This window comes from Eumetopias jubatus, unplaced genomic scaffold, assembly GCF_037043125.1.
Source record: "Eumetopias jubatus isolate StellerSeaLion01/CBP00866 unplaced genomic scaffold, mEumJub1_p1.0 scaffold_5, whole genome shotgun sequence".
In the NCBI taxonomy this organism is placed as follows: Eukaryota; Metazoa; Chordata; class Mammalia; order Carnivora; family Otariidae; genus Eumetopias; species Eumetopias jubatus.
In genome coordinates this window covers 83,586,419-83,610,595 of record NW_028274811.1, presented here as the reverse complement: position 1 = coordinate 83,610,595, position 24,177 = coordinate 83,586,419, and the positions used below count along the sequence as shown (strand labels likewise).

The 24,177-nt window shown below is 40.5% G+C and overlaps 1 protein-coding gene across 2 annotated transcripts in view; it reads left to right on the top strand.

Moving 5' to 3' along the window:
* The window catches only part of EFNA5 (ephrin A5), a 266,511-nt gene that overhangs the window by 238,713 nt on the left and 3,621 nt on the right, over nt 1-24,177 (top strand). The window contains exons 3-4 of one of the 2 annotated variants that reach the window (XM_028102850.2): nt 21,880-21,945; nt 22,341-22,421. In XM_028102850.2, coding sequence (XP_027958651.1) covers nt 21,880-21,945; nt 22,341-22,421 — 147 coding nt within the window. The remainder of the gene's footprint in view (nt 1-21,879; nt 21,946-22,340; nt 22,422-24,177) is intronic. The other variant, XM_088023662.1, reaches the window with a different exon arrangement.

Below are 24,177 nucleotides of genomic sequence, written 5' to 3'. Positions count from 1 at the left end.
CTAACATTTCTCCCTTCCTTGTGTCCCTATACTCAGGATTCCAGTTCCTGGGAGAAGGAATTTGATTGGCATAGATAGCTATCCTTGGAAAAGAATAAAGAGCTCCTTGATTGACAACCCCACCAAGACTGCATGCAAATAAGGAAAGAGTAGTTCTCCCAAGTTTTTGTGGTGGTGGTTTGATTTTTAGCCTCCAGAAGCTAGGCATGGATGCTGAATAAGCAAAAACCACCACTGGCCAAAACAAGGGTATATTTCATTGTTGAACGGTAGTGAAGAATATGTGGGATTGTTCAAAACAAGTAGAAAATCTACGTGGCAAATCCTTTAAGTGCAACAGGGGCAGAGCATCAAGTTAACATCTATATTTCTGGTTTGTTTTATAGTAAAAATACATCTTTGTCTAGTACTTTTGCACGCTTTACCATGTTCCAACAGATTAAAGAATGTGACTCATCTTTTTCAGTTAGGATTTCCTTCACATTCAATTGCTTTTTTTCCTTTTAATGGAAAAAGCAAAAACTCCAGACAAATAATGGGAAATACCCTTATGTGCTGATTTACAGCTTTCTTTCACTGACATCAGCAGAATATAAGAAATGGGCAGTAGAATGAGTTAAGTCCCATTCCGGCCCTGTCCAACGCTAGTCAGATATGGGATCAGTCAGGTAACTGAGTTTGTCTTCAAATGTAAAATGAAGGAGTTGAGCTGGATTGGAGATCCCAAGGAACAAGAAATTAAAGATGTTACAATTTCTGACATCGAGTTTAAGTTTGTGAAATTCTGGATTAAAGTTATTTCTTTTCCTCTTCTTTGGAAGGGAAGGCAAGGCAAGACATCTTGGGGCCTTAAATGTAATGCCATGCATTGCAACTCTTCAAAGAGAGAGAGAGAGATGATCTTTTTTCTTCACCAAACTTACAGACTTAGGAAACTCTTTTTCATTGGAGCATCTGGAGGGACCTGGCTTCCGTGGAAGGTGGTTAGATTATTTATAAAATCCCATTCAGCTTTAAAATACACTAAGTATATGCTTCTCCAAATCATGAAAAATGTGAAATCTATTTTATTTTATTAAGATTTTATTTATTTATTTGACAGAGAGAGAGACAGTGAGAGAGGGAACACAAGCAGGGGGAGTGGGAGAGGGAGAAGCAGGCTTCTCGCTGAGCGGGGAGCCCGATGTGGGGCTCCATCCCAGGACCCTGGGATCATGACCTGAGCCAAAGGCAGACATTTAAACACTGAGCCACCCAGGCGCCCCTGTGAAATCTATTTTAGTACCATTCATCATCCAGCCCTTTCTCTGTAGTTAGCACATGAGGCTTTCTGTATAGTTGAACCCATAGCCTTGCATCCAATCCTCTTTTGAGGTGAGCAGCAAACACAGGCTAGTTGTCTCTTCCTTCCAGGATTCATATGTTTGTAGTGAATTGTGCCGCTTCAGTTCCTCTGGCTGTTCCTGTGAAAGTTGTTTTAAGTTTTTAAAATAACTTTTGTCACTTTCCTGAAGTCTTACTTTAAATGTAGATCCAAAACATGAAGATAGCACTTGATCAGATCTGATAAAGAAGTAGACCAGTATGATGCAAGTTCAGTTTTCAGCTTAGGTGGGTTTTATTTTTCCTAAGGTATACCTGTGCTATAGAGTCTGCTATTCTTCTCTTCTTCTTTGATTGTATTGAACTTGATCCCACTTTAGGCACCATTTCACTAGTTGTCTTCAAGAACTAGTTACCCCATTCAAATAATTCCACTTATAAACCTATTCTCAAATCTATCTCAAGTCCCTTGATGAAAAGTAAGTAAGTACCCTGAAAGTGACTAAGATGGGGCAAGAGGAAGGGAGGCACTCCCTAATATGCCTTCACCGTTGGTCCTAAACATTGTTAGTTCTGTTTTTGCAACCCATAATGAAGCAGCTTTGCACTCCCAGTACTATGTCATAATCTCTTCATCCGCCATGTTACTCTTATATAAAAGGCATCATGCCACCTACATGGCTGTTTCGCTACATCATCCCTAGTGCAACCTCCTGAGTCCTGCTCCCCCATAGGCCTGTGTGGAAAATGCCCCCCTCCCCCGTGCTTTGAATCATCAAGTTCTATCTGCTGGGCCCCAAAGGTCCCCAAAGCCTTGATATCTTTGGAAGCTACTCTAGGATGTAGCCATATAGGGGCTTCCTGCACTGATCATCTAAAAACAAGAAGTGAGACATAGTCCCTACCCTAATACATGGAGTTCCTAGGGTAAACGTGGCATAGGTATTCAATAAATGCTTTTTAACTGCTTTGTGTCTGGTACTCTAGGTCAGTAAGTGTATCCAAATGTCAAAAAGCCCTAAGTGAACTTGCCCCTTTGGAGGCTTTTAATGTCTTTATGCCCAAGTTTGATATAGAATTTAGCACATTGGACTAGGTCCTTTACTTCAAAATTGATACAGAGCCTCCAACTTCTGTCTGTCACACTTCCTGCTTCTTCCTTCAAAATGATGATGACAATTTCAAATTTTGGATCTTACTGTCTAAAATGTAAGATCACAAGACAGCTGGCTGGCTCAGGCAGTGGAGCATGCAGCTTGATCTCAGAGTTGTGAGTTCGAGCCCCACGTTGGGTGTAGAGATTACTTAAAATTAAAATCTTAAAAAAAATAAAATAAAATGTAAGGTCCTGCAGGCAGGGACTGTGTATCTCTTTTTTTCTTATCGTAAACAAAGTGGCACAAGGAAAAGAAGGGGGATAGATAAAGGATGGACCCATCTACCTCTGTGAGAATCCAGGGGATTCCAGTGGAGACCCCCAAAGTTTTCACAGTGAGGATTCCTGCTTTATGGAATTTTTGATCTACACATATTTAAAGAAAAGGACACGGCAGACAATGCTAAGTATTTTTACAATTCTCTCTATTCTAGAGGAAGTTTTCAACTGAAATGGGGTAGAAAGAAATAATTGGTGTTGATTTTATCCCCTTGAGGAAATCTGAACAGGTCTATGTCATTTTAAACAAGCATGACATACGAAAATTAGGATTTTACAAAAAATAAATTGCAGAGTGATCATTCCATTTACAGAAGTGGAATTCTTTTCAATAGCCCTAGAGCATTTTTTAAATGATTTGATTTCTAAAAATCTAGTTTATGTATACTTTTTAGAACCAAATTTGTTGCAAGGGGCAAAAGTAGTTGGAAATTTTGAAAAGATAGCTGTAGGTGAATGGGAAGAACATTTCCTGGGGAGTGCAATGAAATCTTCAGTGCTTGAGAATTGAGATAAGTTTATACATCTCTTCCTTACTAATTGGCAGCAGGGGGCGGGGGTGTGGGGGTAATTGTGTGTTGTATTGCTGAGGGCATGTTGTGGCAGTAGCTCCGGGCTTGACTGGAGTTGTACACAGTTTTATACTGTGCAGAGAATAGGGACTGGTAGCTACTTATGAGAAATAACAGTTCTATAACTTCATTAGTTTTTCAAATTAGTATCACAGACAGCTCCCACTTTTCACCACTGTGCTTTCTGGAAATAGAATCATAAAGCAGAGAGTTGTAAAGTGTGTCCCATTTTCCTCCAGGAGTAATATCTTAATTGAAACTGTACCTCTGACCATATATTTGAGAAAAAATAAATCATAACTATGACCGACCCGATGTCAGTGGCAAAGATGCAGTAGCCATAATCTTCCATGGTTATTTAAAATAGTAAAATTATACTCTTTTCTATAAAGGATATAAATGTATTATACACATTGATTTTACATGCTCTCTAAAGAATATGTTCAGCAAATAAAAAGTTCAACTAAACTATTTCATGAATTTTAGCAGAACTAGCTATACTATAAATTCATTAAATATTTAATTGTTAATAATTTGGTTCTCTGTATTTAAGAGGAGCTTTGGGGATGATTTCTTTGCCCTAGTTCTGTCCATGGTAGTTTGAGTGAACACTTTTCTTGTGATGAATGTCCCTGGGCCACATCAGCCTGTTCAGTATCCTTCCCGCCCCTCCCCACCCCCGTAAGATACACCTTGATGGGTTTTTTGGCGTCTCTGAAATGCTAAAGTTCAGGTTTCTAAACTTGTAAAACGAGGAGACTGAACTAGATTGTTCCCAGGGTTCACGCCCTTGAGTTTTGTGATTCCGTGACGTCAGCTTGCAGGTTGGTTGTAAGGGGGCAAAAGTGCTCAGTGTTTAGCGGGTGACAGATGATGGTGATGAGATTTGTCTCCAGGCTCAGAGTTACTCCCTTAGGCATTTTCAGGCTAATCGGGGCTGCTGCTGCTTAGCATTACTCCAAATAAAGGCCACCAGAAAAAACCTGCCTTCCTTCTTGGACTTAATGCTTTGCTGATATTTTGCTGTCATTTGCCTTTACCCTTCACAGGAATGCCTTGAAAACAACCACCAGGTTATTAGTAGAAGCTTTTTCAAAAGTACTTTAAAATCATTTTGCTTTATACAAATATGTTTTAGTGCATCTTAATTGAATGTGGGGGAAAAAAACCCCCACTCTATCTTGAAAAATAAGCCACTTATTCACATTTATAGCAGGCTTAAGGACCTACTTAACATTGCAGGAAACTCACATGCCTACTCAGTTATTGGCTTTTTTATTTTACTTTTCTCCCCTAAACTTGTGATTTTGTGGGCATTTATACTAGATCAGTAAGCAAACAAGCATTTTCTTGGGATGACCTTGTCTTTCATTCATTTATCCTTTCTTTTCCTTCATTCAACAGATATTATTGAGTGCAAGAGTGCTGGCCAGATGTATTTTGGATTCTGTGCGTACAGTTGAGAAAAAAAGAGCCAAAAGCCTTGCTTTAATAGAACCTACACTCTGCTGGGGAGCCAGGGGGTGAGGATCGGGATAAACTACTAAATAAATAAATTTGAAATATGTCAGGTAGTTGGTAAATGCTATGATGGAAAAATAAAATAGGAGCATAGGGACTATAAAGGTAGGGAAATTGCTATTTTATATATAAGACTATATAAATATATTAAAGGATTATCCATCTGTATAATTATAATATAGAATGATATAGAGAAGTAGGTAGGAGATATAAAGAGGTAGATCAGGAAGGTCTTTCTAATAGTTAACACTTGAGGAGGGATCTAAGAGAAGTGAGGACACGAGCCATGTGTCTCTTTGGCAAAAGGGCTGTCCAGGTAGAGGGAACGGAAAAACACCGAGGGCCTGAGCAGACTTGGGTGCCTGCATGGCTGGAGCAGGATGAACCCCAAGAGAGCTCTGTAACTGTGTGTAAGTGTGTGTGATGGATTGGGAGGTGGGGTCGTGGCTGATCCCAGATTTCAGTGTGATGGGAGCTGTTGGAGGGTTTTGAGCAGAGAAGGAACATGATCTAACTTAGGTTCTACCACGATCACTCTGAACTCTTGTCTACCTGTCCGGAGTGGAGCAGAATCCCTTGTTTCTCTGGCTGGATGGGATCCTTTGGATTTGGTCCACTAAAGGAAGAGTTTTTGAGAAATAGATGGTGCAGGAAATGTTACATATGCTGTTGAGTAGACATTGGTGGATCAGATACCTACATTGCAAGAGAAAAAGAAAAAGATAGATACAAAGTCACCCTTCATGTATCTTATTAATGAACTCCTATCCTTATTGAATTTAAGGTAAAAATTAGTGAATCTGTTGCATCTGTTTGTTTTTTCTTTTTTTTTCCTGAGGCATCAAAAAGGCCATTGACTCTGTCTATATGTAAATAGGCAGGTGGTTTTGAGTTCAGCAGGCCCCTCCCCCAGATAGAGCCCTCTCAGTTGGGTTTTGGAGAAGAGGAATTTCTGCTTTACATGTTAATTTGGGTTCTTGTGCCACAACGTTGTCACCTAATTTACTTCTCCTCCAGACCAAGACTAAGGCACCATGGTGGGGGGCCAGGGGTGGAGGAGGCAAGAGCCACCCAAACCCCACAAGATGCCAGGAGGTCAGACACAGCAGTGCCAGGCTGAGAAATCTCTCCTGTCACAGGGGAGTGTGTACTAAGAATGCTGCCAATTTTCCCAGTTTTCTTTTTGGAACATTTGGTTACTATGTTTTGTTTCGTGTTTCCTCCTACAGTGGTGCATATGGGTACTTAGGAGTAGTACATCAGTTACAGTAATATAATATTAAAAGGCTTTTTCTTGACAAGCACCTGATTAGGAAATGTGGGTAGGGCATGTCTCTGCAGGCAAAACCGCACTTGGTTTTCTTACTAAAATCTCTTGCAAATGCTTAAGATTACACAAAGTTCTACCAAGTTTTAACCTACTCCCAGACTTTTTTGGAAGGACTTTTAAGAGTTTCTAGGAAATTATGCAACAAGTATTTGAAGTAGGCTAGCCATGATTTAAGAAAAGTATGAGTTATAATATAAACTGAGGTTGTACAGTTCTGGCATCAGAAGGACGTGCATTTGCATATCCATTGTGCCATACACTAGCTATGTGTGTTTCATCGGCTCACTACTGATCCCTGTAAGCCTCAGTTTCCTCATCTCTTAAATGAGGATAATAACACCTGCCTTGCCAGAACTGTTCTGAGGATTAAATTTAATAAACTTGGCACAGTGCCTGCTGGGTAGAAATAGTAGATAAATGGTATATTATTATGCATCGTGAAATGAAGTTCCCTCCCACCAAGCTCCATATCAATTAAGAAATAATTTCATGTTTCTAATTTGTATTTGGTCAAGTTAAATAGAGAAAATGAAACACTATGGAGAAATAATATTCTAGAGTAATTGGTGCCAAAAGAATCCTAAAATAAAAATATAGGTCTTGTTATTAATCCCTTATAACAATCATTTGTAACCATTCTGCGACAGATTTATTGACTACAGCATTCATTTAGAAATGCTAAACTAATGAGAACTTGGCCATTAGTTGTGATAATGGTCTATCATTTTGAGCTTGAACCATGTGTACTTATTTGGCCTCTTTTCAAAACAATAAATTATTTCACACTCATTTCTTCTCTTGAAAATGTCCTTATGATTTAGGTCATGCTTTGGATTATGTGAGTAGTATTCCTATAATCCATCATCCAAAATAAACTATGTTTCCAGGCTATTTTAAGATTGAGAAACTTCAAACATTTTTTTTTTTCAGAAATTGCATAAAGGGGTAACAGAGGCTCCTCAAGCCTCTAATTTATCTTTTTCTGCCTGTGCTTGATTGTTATTCCATATTAAGGTTTTTTCCTTTTAAAATAGCTCTGCACGAAGAGAATATACTGCTAAATACTATTGCAAGGGAATGTTTACAGATGCAAATGACTTCTATTTAAGGAGCTCATGATTAAAACTTGAAAGAATGTGGCACTAGAAAGCATGTGAATAACCTTTGAAAAATCTCACAATAGAACTGAATATGGGATATTTATAATCTGGGATTACAGCTATAAGGATATGTGTGAATATGCACGTTCAATATGCTGCAGAGGACCTCCAACTGAAACATGTTAATTTTACTTTAATTTAGAGAAATTAACTGTTTCATTATTGGGAACCTGTAATGTAGAATGAACTAGAAGGCCAGTGCAGAATACTAGAAGGAACTAGAATTACATTTGCCTGCAACAAGTATACCAGACGGTTTCCACGATGCCATCTTCCTGATAAGACTAGATGTCTTTTTGATAAGTTCTTCACTGGGCCATTTCAATCTTCTGTAGTTGCTTTGAGGCTTCAAGTGTATTTCATTATTTCCCTTTTTTTTTTATTGCTCACAGAGCAGGCTGCTAATAAAATCGGGGGGGGGGCGGGGAAGCTGTGATCATGGGCAGACCCAGTTTTTCAATCTGTTCCTACCCAGAGAAGATCTGCTCTTTGGTTTCTTGTTGTCAAGACTAACTTTCTGGGGTCATCCAAGAAATCAGTCCAAGTTGCGTGTCTCATTTTGGTGGAAATCATGTCTTTTACCCTCAGGTATACTAGGCAGTCCCGGCTCCTGCCCTGCGTCTGGGTTCTGGAGGATGGTGTGGCACAGACCCTGGCTCTACAGAACTAATGAACATGTCATGCGCATCTTGAGTTTTCCAGTCTCTGGCACAGCTGTGGCACTTTCCCCCCCTGCTGCGAGGCACAGCACGCTGGCCATTTGTTGGCAAGTTCATATTTCACACTGCAGGGAATTGAAATGATTGAACAGACAGAAGAAGAGTTTTATTTGCAGTAGCCTACGTATCCCCAGACTCTGATTTGGCATAAAACATCTGCTTCATGATCTGCTTCAAGGCCAGTTCCTTTCCTCCAACAAAGGTTACGACTTCAGGCAAGCTGTGCTTCCACTGGCAGGAGGAAATTTGCCCGAAGACTTGATTGAGTCAGAATCAAAGCCTCCTGCCACAGAATTTCTTTTTTCAATTATCTTCGAAGAGGCAGCCAGACTTTAAATGTATCAGTATAATAAATGTAATGAAATAAGGCAGACACTCCTTTCCCCCTGTTGCTGTCAAGGGAAGGTGCATATCCAGTTGTGCATCCACACCCAGAAGCCTGTGAGCCTCCCCCACTTACCTGTCAACACACACATACCTTGGCAAAGGCCCATTGGAGGTACGGCCCTTGGATGTGTTTCAGCCCATCAGCACAATAAATAAGCACATGCACTGGATGTACCTTCAGTGTTTACATCTTTCAGATGAGAAAAGCAAATTGGCCCGATACTGAAGGTAATTATTACTATTTTTCATAGTGAGGAAGCCTCATATATAGCCTTTGTTTTGTAGTGTGGTCCTAATTACTAATTATATTTACCCGCATGATTTTGTTGTGCAGAGCCATATTTTTTGCTCAAGACAGTCCTCGCTAGCCTTACAGACATATATACAAAATTAAATCCTGGCATTTTATTATGCTAGAGCAATTAGATGCCATCCTCATAATGAGAAACATGACATCTTCATTGTTCTCCTTTATATTTTCATGTTGTTTTAAAGCAGATATTTACCAGAACTGAATACAGTCTCTCTCTCTCTCTCTCTCTCTCTCTCTCTCTCTCACACACACACACACACACACACACACACACACACACACACACACACACACACACACACACACACACACACACACCCCTAATTGAATATCTGCATATCTCCAAGGAGTCCTGTGGGTGAAACCATGTATTCATCTTCTTTAGTTCTTAGGCCACTTTGGTTTAAGAGTAAGAACTGTTGCTTTTATGAAGTGCCTTTTTCTATAAAGTCAAAACCTCACAGCAGTGCACAGAAAGCCAATGGTATAAAGGAGCTAAGTAGAGTCTTTAATAGAGAGAGCTGGGTTGTAAGTGTTTTTGTTCCTACGGAGCGGATAGATTTGGCTCCATCTGTTCCATATTCATAACAAAGGAGCGCACTTACAGGAGGGCCAACTTCCCCGGAGCCGCCTGGTAATGATCTTTTCACCGCAATGAAAGCATCTGAACCCAGTGTCTTGGCCCCACGAGAAGCAGCTAGCAGGATTGCCTGTCAGAACCCCGATTTCCTCATAACTCAGGTAGACATAAATTTTCCCAATATATGGAATGAAAAAAAATCAACTGATTTCTCACCTCACTGCAGCACTGTGTCGTTAGGGAGCTCAAAATACATGAATATAACCTCCCCCCTTCCACGACCACAAAAGATTTGTAATTAGAGCGGTTGAGGGGAAGTTTGCACTTGAAGTATCTGAAGATATCACAGGGGAGAGGCTATTCTTCAAACTTTTAAGTTGTTTCTATTCAGATTTTCTAATCTTTTTAAAACTGGGGTTAATGAATAGAAATATGAGTTATACCAAATAAGGAAAAACCCCTGTTGAGTTTTGTAATTAGCAAACTTCAAAGTCAATTTCGACTGAGACCTCTTAGATTAAAAAGATAAGTTGACCCAAGAGTACATACTTTTTCTTCCACTAAGCAGAAGAAAAATAGAATGAATTTTTTGCCCAAAATGCTAAGCTATACAAAAAATCTTCCTATTTATATGACATGTAGAGTCAGCATCAAAATGTAAATGATTCCTTAAAACTTAAATAGCACACTGGTATTAATATCATAGCTAGTGGTTAGAATGCTTGTATTTATATGCTAGCTTCACAGATTTCTTAAGAAACAGGAACATATTTTGAAGTATACTAATCCTTTTCTCCATTCTGTATACTCCTCAAATACGAGAAGCTCCTAAAAAATACATCACTGATTGATTTCATATACTTCAGGTTAAAGTTATACTTGTAATTTATCAAACCTTTTATTATACATCTTGGTACCATCTATGCATTATCTGCTTGCTAAACTAGGATTTCTGGCAAATCAGATAGTAGACAAATCTCTCAAAAAGTTGACCGCAGCAATAAAGTGGACAAGGTTTTCATCTAGCTTTGGAATTGCTCTGTATTTTAGCAAGAGGAAATATAAAAGTAATATTCACAGAGTGAAAAACATAGCCAATCAATCTGTGAAGATCTCAGGTTTCTACAACACCTTGGTTCTGTTGGTTATTTTTTGTCACGTGTGGACCTGAGTACTTCTGCTGTATTCGGTTTCTACTTGATTTACTTATTCATTCCTTTAAAAATGCTTTTTGTGTGCCTACTTTGTACCAAGCACTATATTAGGTTTTGGAAATACCGTGGTGTATTAAAAAATAGTTATTGCTTCTGGAGCTTACAGTTTAATTGGGAGATAGACGATAAGCCAGGAAACAAACAAATCTCTAATTGCCAGTTACAGGAGGACCTATAAAAGGAGCTAGATGCAGTGACAGAGAAAAATAGAGAAGACCGCTTTCAGTCGGGTGATCATGGAAGGCCTCCCTTGGGAGGCAGCATTTGACCCAGGACCCGAAAGGAAGTCTCAAGTGTGAGTTTTTGGTTGCACAGAAGATAGTTTATGTCCACAGGAAAGACTACTTAAAGGGTTAGTTTGGATTTCAAATTTGATATTTGACTTATTAAAATAACAAATTTTAAAAATTCATAAAATTTCAAATGTAGCCTATTCAAATTAGTTTATACATCTTATTATTTTTTATATGTCTAGAAAATTTAAATATTTAGCTCCATTTACAAACTTGGCTCATTAAACTCCTTTAACCACTAAAGATAAAACATATTCTCTTGGCTTTTTATTTATTTTTAATTGAAGTACAATTAACATACAGTGTAATTAGTTTCAGGTGTACAATAGAATGACTCAGCAATTCTATACATTAGGGCTCACCACAATAAGTCTTTCCTTTTTAAGTCCTTAAATTGTTTAACTATAAAACCTTCCCAAGTATTTAAGTAATTCTTATAATAATTTAAAATGAAACATGTTTTAATTCTGGTAAATGTTTTAAAACTGTATGTAAACCTAAGATGTCATTTAGTCAAAAAGTCTAAATCAGTTGCTCCGTCACATATTTTATACTGGAATTCCAGGGCGCCTGGGTGGCTCAGTCGGTTAAGCGACTGCCTTCGGCTCGGGTCACGACCCTGGAGTCCCGGGATCGAATCCCACATCGGGCTCCCTGCTCGGTGGGGAGCCTGCTTCTCCCTCTGACCCTCCCCCCTCTCATGCTCTCTCTCATTCTCTCTATCAAATAAATAAAATCTTTAAAATAAATAAATAAATAAATTGGAATTCCATGTCTGACCAGTTCCTCTGAATGGCCAAAGCTGTCATACACTTTGAAAGCATTAAGGTTCCACATTCTCAGGTGTTTTTTCCAGACAAAAAAAATACTAGGTGTATGGTTTTGATGCTCTTAAAAATGCCTATACTTAGTTTTTAAACTCAGCCATGTGCCTAAGGACAGCTATATCCCTTAATGCAATGTTGAGATTATGTGTCATTTAGTGTTTGAGGTACCTTAACTTGCCAAGCCTTCTTAATGACTAGAGGATTTCAGCGAGGAAGGCTTCAGTCTTCACCTCTGATTACGATGGCCCAGTGTCACTTTTCTGTCCTTAAAGGACCTTGAGGTCACCGGATTCTCGCATTGCTCTGCCTTTATTCTATTTCCTGGTGGGGCCTGCAACTCCTACCCACACTGGAGATTCTGCAGATCTTTGGCTCTAACGACGCCCACATTCCTTTCATTTGCATCTTATCTCTTGGCCCACACACTTGCAGATATAACAATAATACACACTTAACTTTTGTGTGTCCCCAGGTTTGGGCTCTTCGGTCACAGTTTCCAAGATGGTTCCATAAGAAGCAGCCAGCAGAGAGGAGGGAGGAGCCTTCCAGGAAAAAGGATTTTTTTTTTCCTTGACCCTACTTCCCCATTTTCTTTTTTATTCTAATCCTGAGTTTTCATTCACGTTTGGTCAAGGGCTTCACAGATTTTTGTTGCCTCTAGACTCATTCTCCAAAGCTTTATGGGACACATGTTCTGAACAAAGCAGTAGAGTCCGGGGCACTGAGAATCCAGCAGTGCTCCTGCCTGCAAGGGGCTTCTCAATTCCAGTAGCAGAGATGCAGTGTTAACAGCCAGTGTGTGTAAGACACGACACAACAGGATGGGGGGCGTGCTCTTTATTACCTGATTGATAGACACAGGTCCATGTCAGAACCCAAAAGAAGGGTTTTGTGTTGCAGGAACGGGGAAGGAGCTCACGTGGCCCGAGAAAGGGGGGGGTTTTGAGAGGCAAAGGAAAAAGGTCACATGAGAAAAAGGAGATAGGGAGGTTCTGGGAGGGAATGCTGTTGGGACTAGCTATTACTGTGGATTAAAGCAGGGAAGAGTGGGGAAGAGTTAAAGAAGGAAATCAAAGTTGGGGCAGATGGTAAAAGACTGGCAGCTGTGCTGGTCTGCCCGGTGCCGCCCTGCAATGCGCAGCCAGTAACTTTTTCCTGGAAAGGGTCCTGTTACCTAGAGACAACTAGAGCAGACCAGAACTTTGTCCCTTCCTATCCATTAGCTTTTGATTTTATTCACTGTCAACATTAAAACCTTCATCAAGGAAAGCATTTTTGGTGTGAAATGAAATGTGCAGTCCTGGTACCTAAAAGACTTCCTCTTTGATAGAATTTAGCTTTCTTTCTTTCTTTCTTTTAAGATTTTATTTATTAGAGCGCTCTCGAGAGAGCACTAGTGGGGGGGGGGGACAGAGAGAGGCGAAGAAGCAGGCTCCACCCCTGAGCAGGGAGCCCTACATTAGGGGCTTGATCCCAGGACCCCGGAATCATGACCTGAGCCAAGGCAGATGCTTAACTGACTGAGCCATCCAGGCGCCCCAAATTTAGCTTTCTAAAGAGGGAACATGAATTTCTTCAGGCCTCTAGGGTTCCATGGGGCCTGCTACCCAAATGAATACACCCTGCCCAGATGCTTAATCTTAGCTCCAGAAACAGCAGACATCGGGAGAACATGGCCTACTGGCTAAGAAAAACAAATCATTGACATGTGTAAATAGATATTTACCCAAATATGATGCAAAAGAATATTGAAGACAGGCCCAGGCACCCTTCGCAGCCACACACTACTCCTGGCCTGGTGCGGGCCTGGCCTCTCCTCGGGGCTGCTCTCAGTCAGCGCTAGGCTTCGCCCGCTTCTGTGCCCAGCCTGCTCGCTGTTCAGCAGGGCCTCATCTCCGGTCGGCGGCCCTCTACTGTAATAGCACCGTCACACTCCACGTGGATTGAAAAGAGAACTCACAGAATCTTAGCATGATTTTCTAAAGGAACAGGTCATCCAGTGCCCTTTCTAATTCTCTGAACTCTCACCCCCGCCAAAGTGCACATCCTCACACAAAACCCCTTCGCCCCCCAGCGTCTGCTGCAGAGCTATGGTAGAATGCAGTTTTCCTCATTTAGGCTACAAATAAAAGGTCACACTTGTCCCTCTGGGTGTCCTTATGATGAAGAACTTGATCACCACTATCCATAACCTGGTTCCTCCCCTTTCTGTAAATGTGTGCTCAGAACTGGGGTCGGCTTGCTAAGGGAAATCCTGGAGCAGAGGGAGCGGGGCGGCACTCATGCTGTCAGTGTGTAGACGAGTGAACTGATCTTCTAGATCTAAGGGGATCTGTCACCTGAGTTTCCAAGTGCAATATGACAGTCTACTGCCCCTCTAAAGTAGGTCAGACTTCATTTTTTTTTTCACAGGGAAAGAGAAGCCCAGGTAGGTTTAGCAGCTGGCTGAAAGGCACCACAGACAGCAGAGTAGGTGAACCAGGGAGAAAATTCAGATCATCATTATGCATGTACTCCAACCACTAAATCTTGTCCCTTCTCAGGCCCCTCACCAGGGAAGGTAAGGATGATAGTGGTTATGAAAGCTTCAGAGAAATAATAGCTTGTATCCAGGAGCTTCCTGTGAATTGTATTAACTTGATTTATTAGTAATTTACTGTCTTGCTACGTTTAGTGCTATAGGATAACAACACTGTTGCTGTTAATACTGTATAAATGAGTAATGGGATTTGTTGCTTTCATTGCTTACCAGTTAACAGAAACCCCAATAACAGACCACAGAGGTGGCACAAGGAGCTTGTGGAGAAGGAATAGTATAAATAGCTCCTCTCTGGGATTCTAAGAATTCTACCTTTTGTCTGAGTTTTGTTTTTTTTTTATTACCTTTATTATGTGGCTTCTAGCTAAAGAAGAGTTTTGTGAGTGAACCATTCTGCATATCTGCATTATACTTATTATACTGCATCATACTTACCTGGTACAGCAGGCAGAATTCACCAAAATCACCACAAACAAGAGAGAAAGAATGGCCTGACCTCAATGACCTGGGTCAGTCATTTCAATAGTGTGGCCTCAGGCAAGGCCAGCTCTCAGAAAATAGTTTTAACACTGTTTATAACAGGAAGCTTACTTGTCCTAACTGTTCGTTTTTTTTTTGAAATGTAAAATATCCAATAAGGAACTTAACCTTAAACACAAGGAAATATAGTTAACACTTAAAATGCTATCTAAATAGTATCTTGCTTTTCTGTGCCTATGGGGACTGGATTGTTGCAGTCACATCATGGCAGGAGATTAACTTAGGCTGACATAATTTTTTCTTAAAAAGAATTAGAAATGTTTCTCATATAGAGGATGCTTTTAAAAGCATTCTCTGAGGGGCGCCTGGGTGGCTCAGTTGGTTAAGCGACTGCCTTCGGCTCAGGTCATGATCCTGGAGTCCCGGGATCGAGTCCCACTTCGGGCTCCCCACAGCAGGAAGTCTGCTTCTCTCTCTGACCCTCCCCCCCTCTTGGGCTCTCTCACTCTCTCTCAAATAAATAAATAAAATCTTAAAAAAATAAATAAAAGCGTTCTCTGAAACTCAGGTTATTTTTTGGTCATGCCTTAATAGACCTTACGGTCTAAGGGACAAGTCATACCCTCTTGAATAAAGCAGTAGGAACAAGTTTGTTGTCCCTGAGCTTTAAAAGGCAAGTAAGAGTTTGCCCACACTTGAAATAAATGTGTACAAAAGCAGGATAATGTCCTATTTGTTTTCCTAGAAATCAGTGGAAAGAAACTTGTCCTCAGCCATTTATTTGAGGTTGCTAAGAAAACATAATTGATCTACCGAGGCTTAGCTCCTGGAATTTAAATAATACTTAAGTTAGCATTTGCAGTGAGAATTTTGCCTGAGGGGGTGGAGAGCAGGCAGAGGGGGAGCAATGGGTGTGAAGGGTGGTACCTCCTATTTTTCTCTTCTGTCTGAGGCTGCACAGCTGGAACTAATTTTACTTCCCTCTCCCTGAACTTTACTCTAATTATTTGTCCCTGTTACAGTTCCCTGGTGTTGAAACCCAAGTTTTAGCTCATGGAGTACACGAGCTTATTATATAGTGGGAAACACCCCTCTTCCTTTCCTAGGTTTGTTTTTTTTTTGTTTGTTTGTTTTTTAAGAAAATCCCCGGAGCCCAATCAAAGAATCTAATATTTACATGATATTTTAAGTTTCCTCAAGGCTCCTACCTTTACTGGGTAACCTCTTTTCCAAGTACTGCATCTGCAGCTTTGACCTTAACGTGCCAGTGATTTAAGTGTTGAGACACGGCTGGCTGGGAAAGATGAAGTGTGTGCGCATCTGTACCCAGCTCCTGTAGTTGCTCCTAGGACAGAAGAAACCTGGGCCCAAGAGCAGGTTATTCAGACACGTGAGTTTAAATCTCAGAAGGTAGGACAGCGAAATGTATTCCATCCTAACTAGTCCTTTTGTTCTTGATATGAAAATTAGGTGTTTTGCTGCTCTGCTTTTTAAGAAAGGGCAGATAGCCAGTTGCAAATTGTGGCTGGGATATTCTTTCCTCACAAGAGGCCTGACGTTTAAGACTTTTTTCTGTAGGTCTGGTAACCATTTTCCAAGAAGCCCATATGGCTTGAGTGAATCTCTATGCTATACCTACCACTTCTTCTGTTTCCCGCCCCCCACCCACATATACAAAATGGATTTTGATTATGTTCTAGAAGACATTTTCAGTAGTATTGTTTCTTGAAACGGGCTTTACTTCTTGAGCATTTATTGTGAAAGGAATATTAATGCTTAAATCTGCCGTCGCCTGTCTAATTTGCATATATCTGTGTTGTGTGTTAAACTACATGAAAACCTACAGAGAAAAGACTAGGCTCTGCTAACAACTAATAGCCTATCTTTTCTTTTGACTTGCACAAATTGAGAAATATTGCCTGTGGCAAACATAATGGAAAACTGCATTTTTAATGCTCCCACACACTCATTTCTTTAAAGAGAAGAAAGTGGCCGGCTACTCTTAAAACTTCTCGGGGTACCCAGACTAGACTGGCAGGGGACACTGTAAAGGAGAAGGATTTTGGATTTTGGAATGAAGATTTGGGGATGAATAAGGTTCACAGAGATGTTGAAGTTGACTAACGGGTATGGTATTGGGCTTAAAAATACGAAGGAAAAAAAAATACAAGGGCGTCAACCCCACCTGCTAATCTTCTAGTTCTTTGTGAAGAAGGACGTTTGCTGCCTTGCCTATTTTTGAGTTGCTTGAAATCTCAAAATATTTGTATTTCATGTAATAGCCTGTGTATAAGATAATTGATTCAAGCTTCTTGACATGGAGAGAAGCTTTAACTTATTACAGTCCTTTTATTTCACGTGTTTTAAAGCTCCCCTTTACATTCTGTTTCTCCTGTTTGAGGAAGGGCATTCTCTGTCTTAGGATCTAAGTTTACATTTTCTATCAAAGCTCATTTAAGTTCACCCAGCAATTTGGAGTTAAAGTGAGACATCGGGATAATTGCACAGAGCCACACAGGTTGGCTGCATTAGCAAAAACAAAGTGGCCTGGGAAGGAAAATGAAAACCCGTTTTTAAGTGCTGGAGTGAAAACAAATAGATACATCCTGTAGTATTTCTTCAACAGCAGTTTATAATTACTTCTCTTCAAGGCCTATTTTAACTGGACTTAGAACAGTAGCTTGAAAAGTAAGCTAGCAAGCTATCCAGTTCTGTAGACATGGGGGCGGAACAAGAAAGGAGTGGCCCGGTGGGAACCAGGGCCTGGCGGTCCTTCCGAGAGTATGCCCCAGTGCCTTAGTCTTTAGGTCTCCCTCAAGTCGGCCATGGGAAGCCTTTGATGGCACAGAGGTGTTTTTTATACAGCATTGTATCATTTAGCTGTTGAATTACAAATTACCCCCAAATGTGGGGCTAAGGCATTTAGCATTCACAGTTTCTGTGGGTCAGGGATCCAGGGGTAGTTCAGCTGAGTCCTCTGGGTCTGGGTCTCCCACGAGGTGACAGTCCTTTAAAGGCTAAGCATTCACTTTCTAGTTCACTCACACCAGATTGTTAGCCAGTTCAGGTCCTTGAGCATTCTTGGCTGGAAGTTTCCCTCAGTTCCTTGCCACCGGCCCTCTGGGTTGAGACTCTCACACTGCAGCACCTTGCTTCATGAGCGAGAGAGAGAGAGAGACAGCAGGAGAGCGAGCACTAGCAAGAAAGAAGTCCCAGTCTTTTGCAACAGAATTCCAGAAATGACATCTTGTCACACTGGCTGTATTCTACTTATTGGAATGCAAAATACTAGGTCCAGCCCACTTTCAAGTGAGGGTAACTGGAGCCAGGTCAGAAGCTACCTATCAAAAGCGTGGTGCCATCATATTCTTGCCACGTCCGACTAATAAGCCTGTAGTGAATGAACTGTGACGTGAATAGTGTGTATATTTACAATGCTGAATACAGCTTATGGAAGTACTGATTTGGGGAGGCATGGAATGTGGTCCCCTTTATGTAGCAAATTGGCTGAAAAGTGCTGAGCTGAGCTTCCCTGACCCCGGGAGACCAAGGAAAGGGGTTTTCAGGAATGGCTGGAGTCAGGGTGCCTGACTGAGGTCATGGAACGGAGTGAAGATAAGCAGCCTTCATGGCTTTATTAGCATGATACCCTAAACACAGAGACCAGAGGGCCCTCAGATTATATTTCATTATGTGTTGGGAGGTTTTGATTGGTACTTTGTGGATCATTAGGGGGAAGGGACCCTGTGGTTGGATTTATAAAGTTGCTATTAAGATCACGGAATGGGAGGTTGTACTTGTGTTAATGGTCCCGTGCCCCTACTCCCAGCTTCTGGACTCCAAATGTACATTTTCAGCAGTAAACTGTATAAAGGGTTATGGATTTGGATTATGAGACAAATGGTTAAGACAGGAGTTGCATTTCACATTTCAATTTGACAAATTCTGTTAGAAAATCCATGCAGGTTTATGGGAAGAGTTCAAGTCTAGGTTTTCTTCACCTGTTGCAGGTTAATACTTCTTTTTGGTTGCTGAAGCTCCAGTGTGGGAACTTAGGGAGGAAATGTTTGAATTCTTTTGTCCCAGTTCCTATTGATTGGCTTCTGCAGGCTCTGAAGGCTCGATAAAATTCCCTCTGATAGACATGTCTGGGACATCCTCCCCCTCCCGGACCAAGCTAAGTCCATGCAGACCTCAGTTACGGCAGCGATCCCTCATGTGGCTCACATTCATGCTCCCAGCTGGAGTAAGCACAGCCCAAGGACAGGAACCGTGTGTCTGACACACCTTTGTACCCCTGGTAACTAACAGAGAAGCTGAGCATAGTAGGAATTGTAAAGCTCTTGAACAGATGGGTGAAGCGATTAGTAATTATGATCAGTTTTCAAATCTTCCCTGTTAATTTTCTAAGGAAAGTAGCATAACAAGTAATAAAATTTGTTTTAACTAAGGTAGTGTGGGTCATTATAAACTGGTGTGGCTCTAGAATTATAGGGATATTACCTATACTCCTGAGACAAGCCAGGCAATTTTCAGTTTTCTACTCCCTTGTGTCCATCTGCAGCTCTTAATTGATCCTGGGAGGATTTTCTTTGTAACCTGTGGGACTGTTATTTTTTCAATTCCTCTGTTATTTGCTGCTCCTAATGCTCGGTCCACTGCTTTTTGTTTACGTGTGACTGGTAAAGCACTTTTAAGATTACCTTAGATCTTCAAATATTACTAATTAATAATCCTAAGTGTTTTGTTCATTGTATAAAGGCATCCTACATTTGTCATCCCGGGGGCCTGGGGTTAAGAAACCTGTAACATAACGTGGAATAAAGCCAGACTCTTAACTTTTTAAAATCTTGCATAAAAACTTTTTATGCTTTGTGGTTTGATTTTTGTTTCTCGGTATGGTAAATGAGGAGCCCAAGTTATACTGCCCTGGCCTGGCCTACCCTCTCAGGTTAGCTGTAGGGGTTAAGAATTGATTTCATGAGCTCAGCCCAGAGGTTGTGGAGTTAACTGATTTAATGTCACCTGCATTGTGTACTCACATTATGTGTTTTTATTCTTTGTTCATGAGTTTTTCTAAGGATTAGTTACAGCTTTTCTGGTGATAGGAGAGGAAGAAGTCATGGAGAAGTGAGATAGGCAAGAGAGGCTTTTATTTAGGTACATTATATTTTTATGTATGTTTATATTTTATGATCTTAATTTACAGAAGACTGTAACTCAGCCTGGAGCTAAGGCTAACTGTCCATCTCTCAGAGCTGGTGAGGGAATCTCTGAAGTTTTTCCTAAAGAGAGCTTATCATTTGTTGCTGTTCGGTTATTCCAGTGCACCCTACACTGATTTTTATGTCCTGGGCTTACAGGATTTCTGCTACATATAAATCTGAAAGACCCGTACAAATTCCCAAGAAGTACCCCGACTTGATGCGGCCATGAGCCTATTGTATCTTGTGGTGTCTTTGGTACAGTCCGTTCTTGCATGGGGCTAATCAAGTTCACGCTTGAGGCTCAGGCTCCTAGGGAGTTCATCTCAGCTCAAAAATCCACAGACTGGCATGTAAATATCCATGTGTCACTTTTTCACACCACCTCTTGTGAATAAGGAGACAAACTATCTCAAGAGCCGTGGTTTTCCTAATGAATTGGAGTCACCTATGTGTACTGTGTTTGTGACATGCACATTTGCAGTCGGGGTCCACAGGAAGGACACCATTTCCTGGATCCAACCACAGAGTGCAAATATTGTGCCCTAAATAACACACTAGTTACTGTAAATGTCAGTAGAGGGAGTTTTTCCGACTTTGATTTAATGAAAGCCTACAGCAAAGCCAGCTGTTAGCACTTCTTAACTGCTTGTCAGAGGGGCGAGAGGGAGGGGCAAAAACCTCTTTTCTGTGTACTTTAGTCTTAGAATTGAGGTTTCAACAGGTGTTGAATAGCGACACTAGGGGTCCTTTACAGCTTGATATCTTTTAGGTGGTGAATTTATAAATTTCCCAGCACAGGGATCCTGGAGTTACCGGAGGAGATTCGTGTAAAATTAGTTTGGAGTTTGCATCTCGAAGCCCCTCACCTAAGAAATAAGCATTTTCATTGTCTGGGCTCCCATGAGGAATAAGTAAAAGAAAACTAAAGGAGAGCGAAAGCGTACCAAACTCAGGTCCTATCTTTGTCACTGAAGGTGTCTCTCCAAACTCACTGTAAGCCATGTGAGTTTTTGTTGTCATCTGCATTTTCTGAAGAAACCACTTGAGGCAAACAGGGAGGAAAGTATGCAGCACTCCTTTTATCATTTTTGCCCTCTCTAGAATGCCTTTAGTAAACGGATGAGATCGTTAAGGGTCTTACCGCCCATGGAAATCCCTTTGACATTATGCTATGTGTACTGAGGGGAGATAATCTTTCCAGAGCAGAGAAAGTTTACAGTCTTATTATCTTGAAGAGGAGAAGAAAGTTTCTTCCTCGAATTATACCTTGAAACATGTTATGTTTTGGTAAGCCCACTTTATTACTTCCATCCTTCTCTGTGGCAATTGTTTTTAAAAATAAATGTACCATTGTACCGTAGTGCTTTCTCAATAGCATATTGTACTTGTAATATAGTATGATGGAAGTTGCTGGGCTCAGTCTAGTCCTATAGAATGCAGAGCCAAGTTCTGAGTAAAACCTCTAATTGAATTACCTGCAAAGCACTGACAGACAGGCTTTCAGGACAGACAAAGCTTTGCTTTCCCCAGCAAAAATAGGTCATGTTTAAGTTGGCCTTGTAACTATTTGTTACTGGTTTTTGCCAGCACTTTCACCTTGGGCCCCTTTTCCTGCAGGAGACGGGGAGTGGGTTTCTGACTGCCAGCCGGAGGGCTCAAGCATTATCTTCTTATTTTCGAGAAAATTGATAACAGATCAAGTTAAATGGAAGAGCCTTTGAAATAAAAATCCCAAGTATTTTTCTGTAGATTATACCAACATTCTTGCATGAATCTTTACTGAAAAGAAAAGCCAGGGACAGGAAAGTAGCCCTTTATAGCAGTCTTTATCAATCTGAAAAGTGTTTTTAACTTCTGGGAAAAATTAGAGTATGCTCCTGTTCTTCATGAGAGAATGTCTTGTAGAGCATTTGCATTTGAAAATGAAGAATAATCAGTTGTTGCTCTCTCCTTTCTTTCTCTTTTTGTCTCATCCACAGCCTCTGCAATCCCAGATAATGGCAGAAGGTCCTGTCTAAAGCTCAAAGTCTTTGTGAGACCAACAAGTAAGTTGACTAGAATGAGCTTCAGAGGGTGGCTTCACCGCGCATGCTTCATCGTGTGGTCTGGTTCACCGCGGTACAACTTTTTTTACTGTTAAATCTTGTGTGGTACCTGTTTTGTATATCAGCATCCATGTTTTAGTTTTCATCATATTTTTTCTCATCATTCTTCATGATGCTTTTATTTTGAAGTACACAGCAGTTGCTAACTTGTTGTTTCTTAGACTGTTGTACGTGCACAGCAAATGGGAACAATATTGGCATTTGGATACATGCCATTGATTGTAAAACAATCTACATAAATTAAAGGAGACAATAGAGAGAAAGAAAAAAAAGAAATGGGAGTTTAAGGGTGTCTTCACTAACATATTTGGCTGTTATCTCTATTTTTGTTATAGATAGCTGTATGAAAACTATAGGTGTTCATGATCGTGTTTTCGATGTTAACGACAAAGTAGAAAATTCATTAGAACCAGCAGGTTAGTATGCTTAGAGACTCCTCTTTTAACAAATGCATCTCTCTCTGGTGCTTCCGTACTTTTTTTCCTTTCTTCTCAGCATGTTTGCATGTTATAGTTGCTCTGCTTTTGCTCATTGCTAGCGATGCTAATATTACTTATATTCTACCTCATTCCTCCAGTATCTTTGTCTAATGCATGTTAGATAAAATATGACCTTTCTTTTTTGGACATGGGTTTGATATAATGCATTATCCTAATATAGAAGCCCCATCAGAATGCTAAAATCTCACTACTTTTTACCATATCCTCTGAGCATGCTGGTGAATCACTGTGAATATTAATGGCTCTGTTTTCATAGAAGACAGAAAAAAAATTCTATTGTATATGTTTTAAAATTTTTTGTATATTATATCCAAATCTATAGATAAAAGTAATTAAGACTATTGCACAAAATAGCAGCTAACTCAACGTATTTTTCTCTGGCAATTCACATGCATCATTGAACTGATCTAAAGACCTTTATTACATCTCAGATATTATTTGTGCTATTGATATCAATAGCAGTTGGTCTGGAGAAGTAGAATCATGTTACCTAACACCACAAATTCACACACTCGTTACTCGCACAAATGAATCAGTAGTCTGTCCAACCAAATGTTATCCTTGACTGCTGAGGCAAAATAAGTATTAAGGAGAATTTTTTTTTTTTCTACTGCTACGTTCCACACACCCAAACTTTCCTGTCACTGAAGAAACCTAAAACCCACACAAGCACTCATTGAAACATTTACACTGTAGTGTACTATGGGTGAAGTGGCCCTATACTATCCATTTGGTTAGAATTTCAACTAGACACTAGGATAGGAGCTCTCTATCTACTGTGCACTGAGGACCGTGCCTTGATGCCCCTGTATACCTACCTTCCTGTGGTTTCCTCTCTTTGCCCTACCTGCTTGAGATCTTGACTGGTTTCCTTACCCAACTCCCGCATCCATCTCAAAGTTTAGTGGAATTAAAATGATTTCTTCTTCACAGAAAGATGTGAGCCCCACCCCCCAACACCTTATGTGAACAGATTTTTTTTTTCATCTATTTGTAGCAGCACTTCTCTTTTTTATGGCCCTAGAAATTAAAGGGTTGTGAAGTCCACTTTAACTTTTGAGTATTGTTAACTAGGACACAACCAGGGAGCCTTAGGGAAACTTACCCCGAGTAAATGTGGTGCCTCAGGACATAACAATAGCTTTCACGTTGTAACTGACAGAAAGAGTTAGGTTTTTTTCCCCAAGCATTCTTGTTTTTCTAAGGCAGGCATCTTACCCCAGCACAAATGGGAGGTGTGTACAATAAAGCTCTGAGAGGCCTTCTTGACTCCCCAGGGATCAGTTAGCTGCTTTATAAAGTTGCAAGGAATGAGTGCTGAGATGGAGATATTTTGAGTCCTGGAAATCTGGAAGCATTACTGGGGCTTTTCAAAGTACCAGACTCCTTCCAAAGCTTGAAGACTTGGTCCATCTTAGGATCTTTGAGTTAGATGAGCTCTCTTCTAAGGACCACAGAGTCTACGCTTGCCCCTTGATAATTGAGACTTGCCCAGGCCTCATCCCTAGTAAGAGACTGATCCAGGTTTAATATTCAAATTTCTTGACTTCCATTCCAACATGAGTAGAAAAGGAGGATTCTCTTACCATTAGTAGACACGTAGATCTTCATAAAGAGAACTTTACTCTATTGGAAATGTTAATAATTCATGTGTAGAATGACGGACAGAGTT